Source organism: Argopecten irradians, chromosome 8 (genome assembly GCF_041381155.1).
Source record: "Argopecten irradians isolate NY chromosome 8, Ai_NY, whole genome shotgun sequence".
NCBI lineage: Eukaryota > Metazoa > Mollusca > Bivalvia > Pectinida > Pectinidae > Argopecten > Argopecten irradians.
Genome location: NC_091141.1, coordinates 21,255,727 through 21,275,447, shown reverse-complemented (window position 1 = coordinate 21,275,447; position 19,721 = coordinate 21,255,727). Strand labels below are relative to the sequence as shown.

Genomic DNA, 19,721 nt, shown 5'->3' with positions numbered 1-19,721 from the left:
ATTATCCTATGATCACGTGTTTACCGTAACGGTTTAGCACACGTGTAATAAAACGGACTCATTAGAAGAACTGCCGATTCACTGTATACTATTGTTAACGCTATCTAAATTGAAAGCCAAAGTTTCTTCCTTTCATTTTAGTTTTCAAAGCAATAAAACATGAATGTTCTTCATTATTAAATCTGAGTACCCGAAGAAAATAAGAAAATTAATCGCATTTTAAGGGAATTACGTACGTATAACGTCGATGTAGAAGTTTAAGAAAGCCAGGAAACGAACCGAGAGTCCCTACGTCAGCCGATAATGGGGCGAATTTAGACAGAGCTCGACAGTGCGACAAGGCAACGGGAACCCCAGCATGTAGAATGTGTGCCAAAATGGGACACAAAAACTGAACAGATCTGTCGAATGTCAGTGTAGAACATTCCTGAACTGTTGCCACCTCAAATGTTACCCATTCCACCGTATAAATTTGTGAGCCTGTTACCACAAGAACAGCTTAAAGTATGAGGAACGTCGGACGATTATTTTATTATCAGAAACTGCAATTTTTAAATTTGAGCAATGGTATAAAGTAACCTTATATTTGAACATTGGTATGAAGTCACCTCATATTTGGTCATCGGTATACAGTAACATCATATTTGAACATCGGTATACAGTAACTTCTCATATAATTACCCAGATGTAAGCAACAGAAGATATGATACACACTGGTTCGTGATTTATGGGTTATGTGCTTTAGGGTAAACACCATACCAAATATCATGATATTTTTATAAGTAGATTTCTCTGTATTTGCTGAGCCTATGATCCCATGCGTTGTTTGTTTTCCTTTTTGTTTTGTCCTTGAATGGTGGTTTTTGAAAATTCTCATTCTTAAGGCTTGACCAATATCGAGGCCCACATCATTGCTTCTCATTCCAAATGACCTAGCGAGGTGCTAAACATAGAGAAATTCAAATATGTTGGCGTTATCCACGCAGTGTTGGATGGCTATATCAGTGATTAAAGAGTACCTCACCCCTATCGCTGAAAGACGTTCAATGCTTACATTTACATTTGGTTACAATTTTATGTTGAAATAACAAGGGATTTTACATCTATTATAAGTTAACCTTTCGTTATCGTCATGTAGAAGCTGTAGGGGTTAACTGCGTGATGTGTATCTGAGAAAGCAATCTATTTGCATTGTTTGAAAGAAATAACACAGAACAATTTTATTCCAAAATCAATTTATTAACATGTACGTCATTGCAGCTGTTAATACCCGATGAATTTGTATTACAATTGTGACATCAAATATAACAGAATGCATTTTTTGCCATTACACATGGCACTTTATGATCTTAAACATTTATCTAAATGTTAAACATTGTATAATAGTTTCACTTAATAGATTCATGTAAAAAGGACCATATGTGTAATCGGTAAATCGGACATGTTCATAATACATCTTTTCAACATCAAATGTTTCGTATATTTACAAATCACCCAGCATCACTTATATATACAGACGAATGAATGAACTGATCAAACGGAGTCAATGAGTTACGAAGTCGTCCGTGAACTCGACTACCGAGTGAATGAGTTACGAAGTCGTCCGTGAACTCGACTACCAAGTGAATGAGTTACGAAGTCGTCCGTGCAATCGACTACCGAGTGAATGAGTTACGAAGTCGTCCGTGAACTCGACTACCGAGTCAAGGAGCCACGAAGTTGTCCGTGAAATCGACCACCGAGTAAATGAGTTACGAAGTCGACCGTGAACTCAGCTACCGAGGCAATGAGTTACGAAGTCGTCCGTGAACTCAACCACCAACTCAATGAGTAACGAAGTCGTCTGTAAACTCGACCACCGAGTCAATAAATCACGAAGTCGACTGTGAACTGGTCAAACGGAGTCAATGAGTACGAAGTCGTCCGTGAACTCGACTACCGAGTCAATGAGTTACGAAGTCGTCCGTTAACTCGACCACCGAGTTAATGAGTTACGAAGTCGTCTGTTATCTCGAACACCGAGTTAATGAGTTACGAAGTTAACCGTGAACTCGGCTACCGAGGCAATGAGTTACGAAGTCGTCCGTGAACTCGACTACCGATTGAATGAGTTACGAAGTCGTCCGTGAACTCGACTACCGAGTCAAGGAGCCACGATGTTGTCCATGAAATCGACCACCGAGTGAATGAGTTACGAAGTCGTCAGTGCTATCGACTACCAAGTGAATGAGTTACGAAGTCGTCCGTGCAATCGACTACCAAGTGAATGAGTTACGAAGTCGTCCGTGCAATCGACTACCGAGTGAATGAGTTACGAAGTCTTCCGTGAACTCGACTACCGAGTCAAGGAGCCACGAAGTTGTCCGTGAAATCGACCACCGAGTAAATGAGTTACGAAGTCGACCGTGAACTCAGCTACCGAGGCAATGAGTTACGAAGTCGTCCGTGAACTCAACCACCAACTCAATGAGTAACGAAGTCGTCTGTAAACTCGACCACCGAGTCAATAAATCACGAAGTCGACTGTGAACTGGTCAAACGGAGTCAATGAGTACGAAGTCGTCCGTGAACTCGACTACCGAGTCAATAAGTTACGAAGTTGTCCGTTAACTCGACCACCGAGTTAATGAATTACGAAGTTAACCGTGAACTCGGCTACCGAGGCAATGAGTTACGAAGTCGTCCGTGAACTCGACTACCGATTGAATGAGTTACGAAGTCGTCCGTGAACTCGACTACCGAGTGAATGAGTTACGAAGTCGTCAGTGTTATCGACTACCAAGTGAATGAGTTACGAAGTCGTCAGTGTTATCGACTACCAAGTGAATGAGTTACGAAGTCTTCCGTGAACTCGACTACCGAGTCAAGGAGCCACGAAGTTGTCCGTGAAATCGACCACCGAGTTAATGAGTTACGAAGTTGACCGTGAACTCGGCTACCGAGGCAATATGTTACGAAGACGTCCGTTAACTCAATCACAGAGTCAATGAGTTACGAAGTTGAGCGTGAACTCGACCACCGAGTCAATGAGAAACGAAGTCGAGTACGAAGTCGTCCGTGAACTCAACCACCGAGTCAATGAGAAACGAAGTCGAGTTACGAAGTCGTCCGTGAACTCGACCACCGAGTCAATGAGAAACGAAGTCGAGTTACGAAGTCGTCCGTGAACTCAACCATCGAGCAAATTAATTACGAAGTCGTCAGTAAATCTCACCAATGACACATAAAATGGCCAACAACATCCCAACTGTGTGTTTATAACAAATTACAGACGGACAGAAAAAACTTTAATTACATCAACGTTTAAAACGACAAATCTGTATATACACAACCTTATTTCTATATAGCATTATGAAGTCTGTCCAGGTGGTTTTTTTTAATTTCTTGTTTAAAATTTAACCAAAAATGATAACATTATTCAATTTTGCTAGTAACGATAACTTTCAGCGCAAAGTTTTCATAGAAAAAGAATCCTATCTATAATAACGAGAATATTTTTAGTGAATTAAATTATAAGGATTAATTTGCGATTTATTCGGAGTATACTCAGGTTTTTGTGTTATATCTCCATAACATAAAAATCAATTTGATTTGATCCTTAAATGTTGATGTTAATTAAGTGTCATAAATATGTTGATCAACATTCACACCATAGTTGACTCCTCATTCTTTGTTGTTGTACATTAACAAGGAACACCTCGGCATCCTATTTCAAGCGTAGAATTAATTACCTTCTCCTTAAATATCCATTAGTCAGGTGGGAGACACAGGTCACACAATAAGACATTTACAAGTGTATTGAGGAAGTAACACCGCGCCTTAATACCGTCTTAGTTCACATGTACTGAACATATCACCATGTCCACGGAATAGCTCACTAACAGAATCCATGTTGTATATGTAGTGTAAAAAGTTAGTTATCAAAACCACAACGCGAAAATTTAATGTATAAAGTGCTTATCGTACGATAGATTAGAACATTGTTTACAGGTTATATAACATAGTACACTGGATCAAAACATTGTTTACAAGTTATATAACATTGTACACTGGATCAGAACATTGTTTACAAGTTATATAACATTGTACACTGGATCAGAACATTGTTTACAGGTAATATAACATTGTAAACTGGATCAGAACATTATTCACCTGTTATATAACACTGTACACTAGATCAGAACATTGTTCACAGGTTATATAACATTGTACACTAGATAAGAACATTGTTCACATGTTATATAACATTGTGCACTGGATCAGAACATTGTTTATAGGTTTTAGAACATTGTACACTAGATCAGATCATTGTGCACAGGTTATTAACATTGTACACTAGATCAGAATATTGTTCACATGTTATATAACATTGTACACTAAATCAGAACACTGATCACAGGTTATAGAACATTGTTTACAAGTTGTATGACACTGTACACTAGATCAGAACATTATTTACAAGTTATAGAACATTGTACACTAGATCAGAACACTGTTCACAGGTTATAGAACATTTTTATAACTTGTTAATAATGTTTTGATCTAGTGAACAATGTTATAGAACCTATAAACAATGTTCTGATCCAGTGTACAATGTTATATAACATGTAACAATGTTCTGATCTAGTGTACAATGTTATATAACATGTAACAATGTTCTGATCTAGTGTACAATGTTATATAACTTGTAAATAATGTTCTGATCTAGTGTACAATGTTATATAACTTGTAAACAATGTTCTGATCTAGTGAACAATGTTATATAACTTGTAAATAATGTTCTGATCTAGTGTACAATGTTCTATAACTCGTGAACAATGTTCTGATCTAGTGTACAATGTTATATAAGTCAATGAGAAACGAAGTCGAGTTACGAAGTCGTCCGTGAACTCGACCACCGAGTCAATGAGAAACGAAGTCGAGTTACGAAGTCGTCCGTGAACTCAACCATCGAGCAAATTAATTACGAAGTCGTCAGTAAATCTCACCAATGACACATAAAATGGCCAACAACATCCCAACTGTGTGTTTATAACAAATTACAGACGGACAGAAAAAACTTTAATTACATCAACGTTTAAAAACGACAAATCTGTATATACACAACCTTATTTCTATATAGCATTATGAAGTCTGTCCAGGTGGTTTTTTTTTAATTTCTTGTTTAAAATTTAACCAAAAATGATAACATTATTCAATTTTGCTAGTAACGATAACTTTCAGCGCAAAGTTTTCATAGAAAAAGAATCCTATCTATAATAACGAGAATATTTTTAGTGAATTAAATTATAAGGATTAATTTGCGATTTATTCGGAGTATACTCAGGTTTTTGTGTTATATCTCCATAACATAAAAATCAATTTGATTTGATCCTTAAATGTTGATGTTAATTAAGTGTCATAAATATGTTGATCAACATTCACACCATAGTTGACTCCTCATTCTTTGTTGTTGTACATTAACAAGGAACACCTCGGCATCCTATTTCAAGCGTAGAATTAATTACCTTCTCCTTAAATATCCATTAGTCAGGTGGGAGACACAGGTCACACAATAAGACATTTACAAGTGTATTGAGGAAGTAACACCGCGCCTTAATACCGTCTTAGTTCACATGTACTGAACATATCACCATGTCCACGGAATAGCTCACTAACAGAATCCATGTTGTATATGTAGTGTAAAAAGTTAGTTATCAAAACCACAACGCGAAAATTTAATGTATAAAGTGCTTATCGTACGATAGATTAGAACATTGTTTACAGGTTATATAACATAGTACACTGGATCAGAACATTGTTTACAAGTTATATAACATTGTACACTGGATCAGAACATTGTTTACAAGTTATATAACATTGTACACTGGATCAGAACATTGTTTACAGGTAATATAACATTGTAAACTGGATCAGAACAATATTCACCTGTTATATAACACTGTACACTAGATCAGAACATTGTTCACAGGTTATATAACATTGTACACTAGATAAGAACATTGTTCACATGTTATATAACATTGTGCACTGGATCAGAACATTGTTTATAGGTTTTAGAACATTGTACACTAGATCAGATCATTGTGCACAGGTTATTAACATTGTACACTAGATCAGAATATTGTTCACATGTTATATAACATTGTACACTAAATCAGAACACTGATCACAGGTTATAGAACATTGTTTACAAGTTGTATGACACTGTACACTAGATCAGAACATTATTTACAAGTTATAGAACATTGTACACTAGATCAGAACACTGTTCACAGGTTATAGAACATTTTTATAACTTGTTAATAATGTTTTGATCTAGTGAACAATGTTATAGAACCTATAAACAATGTTCTGATCCAGTGTACAATGTTATATAACATGTAACAATGTTCTGATCTAGTGTACAATGTTATATAACTTGTAAATAATGTTCTGATCTAGTGTACAATGTTCTATAACTTGTAAATAATGTTCTGATCTAGTGTACAATGTTATATAACTTGTAAACAATGTTCTGATCTAGTGAACAATGTTATATAACTTGTAAATAATGTTCTGGTCTAGTGTACAATGTTCTATAACTCGTGAACAATGTTCTGATCTAGTGTACAATGTTATATAAGTCAATGAGAAACGAAGTCGAGTTACGAAGTCGTCCGTGAACTCGACCACCGAGTCAATGAGAAACGAAGTCGAGTTACGAAGTCGTCCGTGAACTCAACCATCGAGCAAATTAATTACGAAGTCGTCAGTAAATCTCACCAATGACACATAAAATGGCCAACAACATCCCAACTGTGTGTTTATAACAAATTACAGACGGACAGAAAAAACTTTAATTACATCAACGTTTAAAACGACAAATCTGTATATACACAACCTTATTTCTATATAGCATTATGAAGTCTGTCCAGGTGGTTTTTTTTTTAATTTCTTGTTTAAAATTTAACCAAAAATGATAACATTATTCAATTTTGCTAGTAACGATAACTTTCAGCGCAAAGTTTTCATAGAAAAAGAATCCTATCTATAATAACGAGAATATTTTTAGTGAATTAAATTATAAGGATTAATTATCAATGTTCTGATCAAGTATACAATGTTATATAACTTGTAAACAATGTTCTGATCAAGTATACAATGCTATAAAACCTGTAAACAATGTTCTGATCTAGTGTACAATGTTATATAATTTGTGAACAATGTTTTGATCTAGTGTACAATGTTATATAACCCCTATACAATGTTTGATGTTCGTTTTTGTAATTCTTTGACCTAAAAACCCGTGTTTTCCTATTCCATTACTGACTCCTTCTTTCATATTTTTGGTTTCGAAGTCTTCCCCTTTTGCCAGTATCCTCCCTGTCTTCCCCCTGGTCCAGTTCCCTCACTTCTATCCATATTTTGTTACGACTTAGCTGAACGTCGTATAGACCTTTTTGTACTGACATGTACGTTTGTGCCTGTCGAATGAACTTTTCCAGACAAACACCCGTCCACACATCGGACACGAGTGTGTGGGCTCGCTGTGCTTTGTCAGGTGCTGACGGATATAGGTACGGTTGAATACCTTCTTACATACGGGGCATTGTATCTGGTGCGTCTTCAGCAGCTGTCGGCGAATTTCTGGAACACAACAAACATATAATTAGTAAAACCAGGTTATAAAACAGATAGTAGATATTAATATAATGGTCAACAAAGATAATTTGAATATTTTTCGAGAAACCGTCAAAGTGTCGTTTCCGTGTATCGAAGTGCGATACAAACTTAGTCTCCATTTATTTATTGTTTAATGTTTAGGAAAATGTAGTTCATTGTAATAACGATAAATGTTCAGTTAGTAGCAATACCACATGAAGGCAAAAAGCCCTGCTCGCTATCATCATTCCCCATTGCATATATGGAGTAACATTACCGACGGAATAACCATCAAAATGGCATCGTATTCACATTGACATAGAATCTACTCCAAACAATTGTATGAAATTTGTCACAAGTTATCCAAAAGGAAGTGTGATCGCAACTCCTTCAAACCGTGGAATAACAATTTTGATTAAATTCAATAGATATTTCAACAACAGTAAATGCCACTTCAACCCCTTCAGGGCAAATAGAATCAAAAGCCCATCAAGAGAATGCTCAAATGCGAGGACCAGACACGCCAATGTACTTCGTAACAACCTTAATTCCGCCCACTCTGCCAAAATATTATTCGATAAAACCATACAAAGTTTCTTAATCAAAGGACCGTTTCTTTGTTGGGAGTAAAGAACCAGGAAAATGGTAAGTAAGGTAGAGAAATGGCACTGTAAGAACACAAAGCCAGGTCGACACTCAACTTAGTATCGATCGAGAATGATAACCATATATTTACACGTGACGTTAGAAATGTTGTCAGTCCGCCTTAAACCAAACGTGTCGGTCACATTCAAGATGGTGGCATGAAATAGTTTCAATTTCTAATAAGTTTTGTCCGACAAGACGGTTGAACGATAGAGATGTTTTCAATAGTATTAATCTTTTAAAGACGAAAAAGATTGTTATGAAATAAATACGGCACATCATCAATACTCGTATCCATGTCCGTATTGAAACCTTTGAATTTTCTGCCATGGGCTTAGAAGAAATTTCGTCGTGTATCCGCTCAGTATCAAATCAGATTTAATACAATTGATTAAGTCATTCGATATCAGAGCATCCCTATCTTGCCGGCGGGAGGACAGGACTGCACAACAAAGATAAAAAACAGGATATATATTGTGTACACCGAAAAAAAACTACATACGTTTGTCAAACGAACGAAATGACGGAGAAGGAATAAATTTTTTCACTGAGATCGAATATTACTCTTTCTGTGATAAAGTTAAATGTACAGTAGAATGGCCCTTTGGGAAGAACAGCGATCACAGCCATGACTACACAACTCATAAGTAACGACCGCTTTTAGAATGAAATGACAGACGTTGACATTTTTGATATCACTATTAATAATATAAAATGTTGAATATGATACTCGCATGTCTTTGCTATTTCAGTAAATGTTTAATATGACACCTGGTTACCATCATATGCCAAATATAACTTGCAATTTATGGCTGAAACTGTCTGGAAACGACCTCATGATTTCATCAACTTTCAAACACGTACATCTTATCAGATGGACACCACACTTCGTGAATAACCGTCACGGAAAACCAGATGATGACGGGATGGCTCCCTCCATTTGGGAGGCTAAGTTTTGTATCCATGTACTTAAAATAACACAATATTTCTGATGCTTCATTCAAATAAACAAATCGACTCAAAGCGTCTACTTTGTCAAGTATTTCCGAAAATGAAAGACAATAGATATAAAACTTGCAATGAAGAGAATACAAACTGTGTAAGGATACAATGGAGATTCACCGTGATAAGTTCTCATCAAGGCACAATAACATTCCACTTAGTATGACAGGGGTTGACTTTTCATTAGCTGTCAAAAGTAACCGATGTTCACGATGTCATCATACACTCTTTTGTGCATCCAATAGTCTGAACTCGTACGGAGATAATAGTTTTCCCCAACCAAATCATGATTTCAAGGAAGACATATAATGCTACGAATTTCAACACCATATCGTTGTATTCACAGTTGATTTCAGAAAATCTCAGGTCAACCGTATAGTTGTGGCTTTAGTTTAATACCAATATAAATATATGTCCCATATTTCAGCATAGTTAATCAATATAAAGTACGTTTATACTGATTATATGATCCGTTAAACAAGAATATCACAGAATGCAAAGCTTCATGATCTACAACCAATACCAATGGGTCTATCTGACCAAGGGACACAACACCACACACCTGAAATTGTGCACCGTCCTCATGTGTCTGTCGTACGAGTGTTTCCACGTGAACCGCCTACAACATAAAGTACAGTTGAAAGCTGGTTCCATGTGAAGTCGACTGTGTTGGCGCAGGCGCTGTGGTGTCGCAAAGCGTTTCCGGCAAATCGGGCATGGGAAGTTGCCTTGGGTACTTTCGTCAAGGAACCACAATCCACCAACTGTAAAACACGTAGAGGAGAATTAAAGTTTTAAACGTTAAGATAACTTTGATATTATTTAGACCTTACTTCATAACAGTATGCATGCATCTCTGCGAATACTTATATATGTATTCACATTGTCAACTACGCTCCTATTGCATGTAAAAGGCCAAAAACAAGTACAAACAAACATAAAATGATACTTTATGTCACAACAATGGAAATCATCACTTACACGGGAAAGTGAGAAACAAGTTTCCTGTTTGTGCTAATATACACTATTGTTAAGTACAGAATATAGATTTACAAGGATTAGGAAACCATCAAAATGAGCAGGCGTTATCTGCTTAACCAACGGGACACACCATCACTTTAGATCAGAACAATGTGAATCGGGCAGCAGGTTAGCCAATACAAGTCCCGCTGTCCGTGTTAAATCTGGGGCAGGTCGTGACGAAAAAACAAACACAAGACGCACCAAGAACACATTAAATAAGTTTCCATTATACAACAGCCGTTCAGGACACTTAATGTATAACAGCCGTTTTAATGTGTAACTGCCGCTTTGGACTTTTAATGTATAACAACAGTGTTGTACATTTAATGTATAACAACCGTTTTGTACATTGAATGTATAACAACCGTTTTGTACATTTAATGTATAATAACCGTTTTGGACATTTAATGAATATAAGTCGTTTTGGAATTTAATGTATAAACCATTAAAAAAACACAGTACGTTTCGGACGTCAGAATTCACGAGATCTCAAAACCACAGTATTCTCTGTAGGTCACGAAAGTGGAACACAAATATGGTGGTTAGGAAAAATGTTAAATATGTGAGTATCCACTTGGATATTAAATTTGGTTATTCCAAACTCGCCATCTACACTGACTATAGGGTAATTATACATCAAATATTCCAAACTCGCCATCTACAATGATTTTAAGGAATTATACGTGAAACTAAAAACATATCACAAGCAATTCATCGAGTTTCATCACTTGTCTTTACTCGTATGGTGCACATTATTCCTTCTTTGCATATAACACAGTTACATGTTGTGACGTCATTTTTTTGTGTGAGCGAAATTCACGTCGTCTTCTCAAAAAAATATGATATTGCCCTCGCATACATATGGCGTCGTTAGTTAGAAATTACTTGTCCGCAGGCGTCATTATAATTACCTGTCCGCAAGGCAGGTAACTCTGTGTTATCCAAATACAAAATGTTGAAGAAAACAACTTGCTTAGTTCAGTAAAGTTGGACGCCAATCTATAACATAGTAAACAACAGACACTTTTGATGCTGTAACTTTTTTATTCAATTGATACAGATTAATGCTGTCACTATATACATGAATGATATTAAACAATTTACAAGACTAACACGGGGAAAAGGAAAAGGAAAAACCGTACAAATTAAAGAAATAATTGAAACAAATGACTACCATAGGTTTTCAAACAAACTACATAACGGTATGTATTGATCTATCATATAGCATCAGTACCATAAACATCACACAAACATCACTAATTTTGATATTTCTTAAATGTTGATTTTCAATGGGAAAATTATACATCGTCGGATAATTTTTTAGGAACAATTTATAGAAAGTCATCAATAGTCTTGTGAAAAATCTAATACAATTTCATACATAACATGTGTTGTAGGATATTTTACACTGTATATTTTTACACTTTGTCATACATAACATGTGTTGTAGGACATTTTACACTGTATATTTTTACACTTTGTCATACATAACATGTGTTGTAGGACATTTTACACTGTATATTTTTACACTTTGTCATACATAACATGTGTTGTAGGACATTTTACACTATATTTTTAAACTTTGTCATACATAACATATGTTGTGGGACATTTTACACTATATTTTTAAACTTTGTCATACATAACATATGTTGTGGGACATTTTACACTATATTTTTACAATTTGTCATACATAACATCTGTTGTAGGACATTTTACACTGTATATTTTTACACTTTGTCATACATAATATGTGTTGTGGGACATTTTACACTGTATATTTTTACACTTTGTCACACATAACATGTGTTGTAGGACATTTTACACTGTATATTTTTACACTTTGTCATACATAACATGTGTTGTAGGACATTTTACACTATATTTTTACACTTTGTCATACATAACATGTGTTGTGGGACATTTTACACTGTATATTTTTACACTGTGTCATACATAACATGTGTTGTGGGACATTTTACACTGTATATTTTTACACTTTGTCATACATAACATGTGTTGTTGGACATTTTACACTGTATATTTTTACACTTTGTCATACATAACATGTGTTGTTGGACATTTTACACTGTATATTATAACATAGGTAATGAAACATAATGACACATTATTAAACATAAAATCTTAAATGAGTGTTTTCATTTCATATGAATTTTTATATTTTTAGCGAGCCTTGGCAAGTAAATATTAAAACTTCGGGACAAGTTTCGGAAAATATTACATGAACTAAATACAAAATTAAGATACTTTGTATCACATAACTACAAAAAACCTACATTTCGAAAAATCTCAACGTCAAAATTTCAAATTCCAGCGGAGGTCGCCGATTTGGCACGCCGCCGATTTGGCACGGCGTCTCAGAATTCCAACATATATCTTTAATAAAGTCTCAATGGATTTCCAGCCAATGAAAAGCGTTCTATGTTAAAGTGGCGAAGTCACTGGATATTAGGCGGATTTAAAGTATCATGGGACATTTTACACTTATACATCAATACACACAGTTTTATGGCATATCTATACACAATGTACTGTAATACTCAAATATAATTATCGTGTAATGACATACATATTATAAAACATTTCATAATTGTTTATAAAACATTTATACATAATTTTATGGAACAAATACATTGTATTGCTTGATCTTTTTTTGGTGAAACATATCCTGCAATGTCATACAGTCTTGTAAATCAGTATATATAAATACATCGTCTTTCAATTTCATGGAAAATACTTTACATTGTAATTATCTTGTGTAACATAAAGCCTATACTACACACTGTACTAGTGGGGTGACACCTAGATGGATAGCACGGATGAAATAAAGCGTTTACAAAGTGGGGATAACTCTTGTTATACAATGTAGAATACTTTAGAGTAATCTAGAACATTTTATACATTGTCATACACTGTCTTATGTGACATATATTTACATTATATGTATAGGTGATACGTGTACTGGCAGTCACGCTGACAAACATGGAGGACGCTGTGTAGTTATAATACTGCCCTTGTTTTTTTTACTGTTTGGACATTTCTAAGGTTGTTCACCACATAACGAGATAGGAGTGGGAGGACGACTGCTCATCACGCCTGATTCTGTGACTTTGTTATAAACCAGTCATAATTATCACACAGCAAAGCTGGTGTTTTAAGTTGAAAAATTAGTGTTAAACAACCATACCAGATCATCAAATCACTATGTTTGTAGTTGACAAATTTGTAATACAATCAACAGCTCATCACAAGTTTGCACTTTTTGAACTAGTTCTATCCGACATTTTGTGAGGCTGTGATATGTTGGAGCATGCCCATGTAGTTGTTATGATATGTGGTGAAGCAGCCCCTACTTCCGGTACACAGCGCCACGTCACACTGGCTACATTTGTACCGTGAGTAGATGTACCAGCCCGATTTAGTCCGAGCTTTCGTCACCTCACACAACACACATGGCTTCTTGTACGCCCCCGGGCCGTCCATTACAACTGGCCTGTGAAGTGCCTTCTCGTACTCTGGGAGACAATGGAAACCTTCCATACCAAATCGTGCTCGTACGTCTGTCTGATACCCTGCAAGTATAATAAACCGTACACTATTAGGGTTCAATACAGGGCACAGGTTTTACGACAGCTAAATAAGTCTAAAACTACTGTGTGTTTCTTTACGACAGCTAAATAAGTCTAAAACTACTGTGTGTTTCTTTAAGACAGCTAAATAAGTCTAAAACTACTGTGGGTTTCTTTACGACAGCTAAATAAGTCTAAAACTACTGTGTGTTTCTTTAAGACAGCTAAATAAGTCTAAAACTACTGTGTGTTTCTTTACGACAGCTAAATAAGTCTAAAACTACTGTGTTTCTTTACGACAGCTAAATAAGTCTAAAACTACTGTGGGTTTCTTTACGACAGCTAAATAAGTCTAAAACTACTGTGGGTTTCTTTACGACAGCTAAATAAGTCTAAAACTACTGTGTGTTTCTTTACGACAGCTAAACAAGTCTAAAACTACTGTGTATTTCCTAACGACAGCTAAATAAGTCTAAAACTACTGTGTTTCTTTACGACAGCTAAATAAGTCTAAAACTACTGTGTGTTTCTTTACGACAGCTAAATAAGTCTAAAACTACTGTGTGTTTCTTTACGACAGCTAAATAAGTCTAAAACTACTGTGGGTTTCTTTACGACAGCTAAATAAGTCTAAAACTACTGTGTGTTTCTTTACGACAGCTAAATAAGTCTAAAACTACTGTGTGTTTCTTTACGACAGCTAAATAAGTCTAAAACTACTGTGGGTTTCTTTACGACAGCTAAATAAGTCTAAAACTACTGTGTGTTTCTTTACGACAGCTAAATAAGTCTAAAACTACTGTGTGTTTCTTTACGACAGCTAAATAAGTCTAAAACTACTGTGGGTTTCTTTACGACAGCTAAATAAGTTTAAAACTACTGTGTGTTTCTTTACGACAGCTAAATAAGTCTAAAACTACTGTGTGTTTCTTTAAGACAGCTAAATAAGTCTAAAACTACTGTGTGTTTCTTTATAGGCGATAAACCAAGCCGTGATAAAGGCGTGAACTGAAAACACAGCCACCGAACAATATTAATTTGCGCAACGGAATACAATACGGTTTTTTATTAATGCTGGACTCACAAACTTCGGGTTTTACAGCGCCATCATACTGAACCATCACGTATATAGAAAGTAGCCAAACGTCGCCATATTGGTCATAGTATACACGTACATCGCAATTTGGTGAACCTGTCTTTACATATCCAAGTAGCTTACAAACTGAGCAGCTAACACCAAATGAACACAGCATTTATCACGAAGGCAAATAATGAACTGAAGGAAAAACAAGAAACAAATCCAGGAAGTCACATAAAGAAAGATGTCTGTCACACCATAAAATTGACTGAAAACATTAGAGCAATGGAAGCAACAGTAAAACTTCATACGCCCTGCAGGGTAATGCGGTCTAGTCGAAATTAAAGTTATCCTTCTGTAATATACAGGTCTCGTCATCTCGATAAATCAATAGTTATATCATTGTTCACATATAAAATTCGCACCTGCTCCTCCTCCCACATCAATCTTCGACCCTGATCTCCTGAAGTTATCCCCCCTTTACACAGTAATTTAAAACTTCCTCGGGACAACTGATATATCAGATTAGTGTTTTGAAGTAAAGAGAAAATTGTATGTTTTCACGGGTCACACAGAAAGGTACTGTTACCTCGTTTATCACTGGTCGTTTCGGTTCCAATGACAGTCAAGCTGTGGTACAACACAAAATGATCCTCCATCGAGAAGTACACTTTACAATTCAATTCAATTCTATTCAACTTTACAGGACGTTTTACGTTTCAATGTAAACTCCAAGTAAGATAAACTAATTCAAAAAGAGCTGTCTGGTAAAAACATTACTGTCATAATTACCTGAATAGTTACCATTCAGTACCCTGAGCGAAGCATATAATGTATGACTATATACCTTATATATAACAATGCCACTTCATGTTGGTGTAGATTGTTTCTATTCTGCTTTAGTTGACATTATTTGGCCTGTCTCTGATTAGGATTCCATATCCAGACAACAAAATTATAAGCTGCCTCTTCAGACATAAAATCTGCCTATGTGCCACAACTGTCTAAGAGTTAAATTTGTGGTCATACAGTTACATCCTATACGAAACGGTGTTTGCAATGGTCAAATAAAAATGTACTTCACAAGAAGAGGACATTTCCACCGAATTACCGAAAAAGGTATGGAGGAAGTCACAATGTACTAGCATTAGTCATGACCTACTCATCCAACCTGTCCTTACATAAACCTATTAACATCTGAGAGCTCGCTTAGGGGATTAAATACAATACATCAGTTAGCATTTTATGTGTGTCTAGAACACAAGTTTCACAAGATTAATTATATTAATGCTTACCTCAAGCTTAAGCTACTCAAGATAAAATAATTTCTTAATAATATGCACGCATAGAGCATTAGATACAAAACATAAATATCATCTTTATAACCACCTATCGCTTTAGCTTTACAAGATAAAAAATGCTCGCCTAGAACACTAGTTACACAAAATCAGTTGGCATCTTGAGAATCGTCCAATCTCAAGTTGTCAAAGAAAATCGGTTTTATGTATGGCCAAAGTTAAGTTGAAACACGACATCAATTGACAAGTGTATGCTTGCCTCAGTAGTTACACAAGCTAACCTGTCGTCTTACACAAGCTTACTTGGCGTCTTACATATGCTCACTTGACGTCTTACACGTGCTCACTTGGCGTCTTTACGTTCCCCCATTTGTAAATAGTCACACATATTCACTTGAAGTCTTTCTGTCAAGCCTATTATAAATAGTAACGCATTTTCACGTGGTATCGAAGTAGTTACACATGCTAATTTGGCATCGAAGTAGTTACACATGTAAGTATAATCACAAGCTCACTCTGCGTCTTTCTGGTTGCCCCGCTGTTAGTAGATTAACATGCTTACTTTGCATCTTTCTGGTCGCCCCACTGTAAGTAGATTCACATGCTCACTTTGCATCTTTATGGTCGTCCCACTGTAAGTAGATTCACATGCTCACTTTGCATCTTTCTGGTCGCCCCACTGTAAGTAGATTCACATGCTCACTTCGCATCTTTATGGTCGCCCCACTGTAAGTAGATTCACATGCTCACTTTGCATCTTTATGGTCGTCCCACTGTAAGTAGATTCACATGCTCACTTTGCATCTTTCTGGTCGCCCCACTGTAAGTAGATTCACATGCTCACTTTGCATCTTTCTGGTCGTCCCACTGTAAGTAGATTCACATGCTCACTTTGCATCTTTCTGGTCGTCCCACTGTAAGTAGATTCACATGCTCACTTTGCATCTTTCTGGTCGCCCCACTGTAAGTAGATTCACATGCTCACTTTGCATCTTTATGGTCGTCCCACTGTAAGTAGATTCACATGCTCACTTTGCATCTTTATGGTCGCCCCACTGTAAGTAGATTCACATGCTCACTTTGCATCTTTATGGTCGTCCCACTGTAAGTAGATTCACATGCTCACTTTGCATCTTTATGGTCGTCCCACTGTAAGTAGATTCACATGCTCACTTTGCATCTTTTGGTCGTCCCACTGTAAGTAGATTCACATGCTCACTTGCATCTTTCTGGTCGCCCACTGTAAGTAGATTCACATGCTCACTTTGCATCTTTCTGGTCGTCCACTGTAAGTAGATTCACATGCTCACTTTGCATCTTTATGGTCGTCCCACTGTAAGTAGATTCACATGCTCACTTTGCATCTTTTGGTCGCCCACTGTAAGTAGATTCACATGCTCACTTTGCATCTTTGGTCGCCCACTGTAAGTAGATTCACATGCTCACTTGCATCTTTCTGTCGCCCACTGTAAGTAGATTCACATGCTCACTTTGCATCTTTTGGTCGCCCACTGTAAGTAGATCACATGTCACTTTGCATCTTTCTGGTCGCCCACTGTAAGTAGATTACATGCTCACTTTGCATCTTTCTGGTCGCCCCACTGTAAGTAGATTACATGCTCACTTTGCATCTTTCTGGTCGCCCCACTGTAAGTAGATTACATGCTCACTTTGCATCTTTCTGGTCGCCCCACTGTAAGTAGATTCACATGCTCACTTTGCATCTTTCTGGTCGCCCCACTGTAAGTAGATTCACATGCTCACTTTGCATCTTTCTGGTCGCCCCACTGTAAGTAGATTAACATGCTCACTTTGCATCTTTATGGTCGCCCCACTGTAAGTAGATTCACATGCTCACTTTGCATCTTTCTGGTCGCCCCACTGTAAGAAGATTCACATGCTCACTTTGCATCTTTCTGGTCGCCCCACTGTAAGTAGATTCACATGCTCACTTTGCATCTTTCATGGTCGCCCCACTGTAAGTAGATTCACATGCTCACTTTGCATCTTTCTGGTCGCCCCACTGTAAGTAGATTCACATGCTCACTTTGCATCTTTCTGGTCGCCCCACTGTAAGTAGATTCACATGCTCACTTTGCATCTTTCTGGTCGCCCCACTGTAAGAAGATTCACATGCTCACATTGCATCTTTCTGGTCGCCCCACTGTAAGTAGATTAACATGCTTACTTTGCATCTTTCTGGTCGCCCCACTGTAAGTAGATTCACATGCTCACTTTGCATCTTTCTGGTCGCCCCACTGTAAGTAGTTGTGGTACTGAGTGAAGCAGTCCCTCTTGCCCTTACACAATGGTATGTCACACGCCTCACACTTGAAGTAAGTATACGTATACCATCCCGATTTTGTCTTCACCTTATTGATTTGACAGTACACACAAGGCTTTCTATAACCCGCCGTGGTAACAGGTCGGTGGATTTTCGCATCAAACGCCTCGTGAAAGGTTGGTTGATGCAAGGAACGTCCGGGGACATAACTCAGATCTAAGCCATGTGTCTGGTCCTGTCGGCCGCGTAATTGCTCGACAACCTTCTCCAGACCGCGAACACCGCTACCTGTAAATCAAAAACAGAAGTGCAAATGTAATATTCTGTTCACTTTCAAAGCTAACTCTTTTCAGGCAATACGTACTTTATTGTAATAGAATGCAATCTATCAATCAATCTAAGTAAAATCGTCATTGCATCATTATATTATTCAGATAGTGAGAATGAAGAAACGGCTTTGCATTCAGCAAGCTCAAAGCATGTGTGTGATAAAGTCATGATTGCACTATCCTGATAAGCCTACTGTTGTTCTCTGATGCTATGTTGCGGTATATCCTACAACTGGCATTGCCAGAATACCAACGCTACCGCATTTTTACGTTTTATTCAACAAGAACAGAACAGAAACCTATGACTTTAGTACGTGTTCCAATTAGACTGACTTTCTTAGTAAACACAGTGTTTGAAAGTGTTAAGAGTCATATTTGGACATTAGCTACACCTTAAAAATTTCAATATGATAGCTTTTTATGAATATCATTTGATAAAATAACAGTACATAATCAGTATTTCTTAGCTGCATGTTTGACTCGGATCAAATAATAAAATTACTAACCACTTTTTTTGTTCTCAACACACTAGTGTACGGTAAACACAGTGTGCATTTCTTATTCGCTATATTTCAATGCGCCAAAGAGAAATAAGTTTATGTCAAAGAAGATTTGCAACATAATGAATGGGTTTTCCTATACGATTAAATCATCTATGTCACACAATATATTTTCAACCCATTGGTGTTTTGCCACAGAAATGTGTGCATTTGAATAACGGTTGAATGATAGGCCTGACAAGTTTATGTCCTCCAATGTACTCTCAAAGTCCGAACATAACAACATTTTTCGTGTGTTAAGCTCTCGTCAACGATACCGATGACCCAC

At 36.6% G+C, this 19,721-nt stretch overlaps 2 protein-coding genes across 5 annotated transcripts in view; both read right to left on the bottom strand.

The window, feature by feature from the left end:
- Window positions 1-2,251: 2,251 nt before the first annotated feature.
- LOC138329652 (myoneurin-like) overlaps window positions 2,252-19,721 on the bottom strand; it is an 81,215-nt gene continuing 63,745 nt past the window's right edge. Inside the window, exons 5-6 of one of the 3 annotated variants that reach the window (XM_069276890.1) lie at window positions 9,854-10,055; window positions 7,444-7,629 (exon numbers count right to left, since the gene is read on the bottom strand). In XM_069276890.1, the coding sequence (XP_069132991.1) occupies window positions 7,578-7,629; window positions 9,854-10,055 (254 nt within the window). In that variant the 3' untranslated portion in view covers window positions 7,444-7,577. Of the gene's footprint in view, window positions 7,630-9,853; window positions 10,056-18,496; window positions 18,853-19,721 lie in introns of those variants that run through there. The other 2 variants (XM_069276892.1, XM_069276884.1) reach the window with 2 other exon arrangements.
- On the bottom strand, window positions 11,339-17,433 carry LOC138329655 (uncharacterized). 2 transcript variants are annotated; one of them, XM_069276893.1, is made up of 2 exons: window positions 16,843-17,433; window positions 11,339-13,907 (listed from the first exon to the last, which is right to left on the bottom strand). In XM_069276893.1, the coding sequence occupies exons 1-2, from the start codon at window positions 16,847-16,849 to the stop codon at window positions 13,609-13,611; spliced, it is 306 nt and encodes a 101-aa protein (XP_069132994.1). In that variant the 5' UTR covers window positions 16,850-17,433; the 3' UTR covers window positions 11,339-13,608. The 2 variants fall into 2 exon arrangements, 1 of the variants encoding a protein (XP_069132994.1); XR_011209485.1 differs by having other exon boundaries at window positions 13,790-13,907; window positions 14,989-17,433.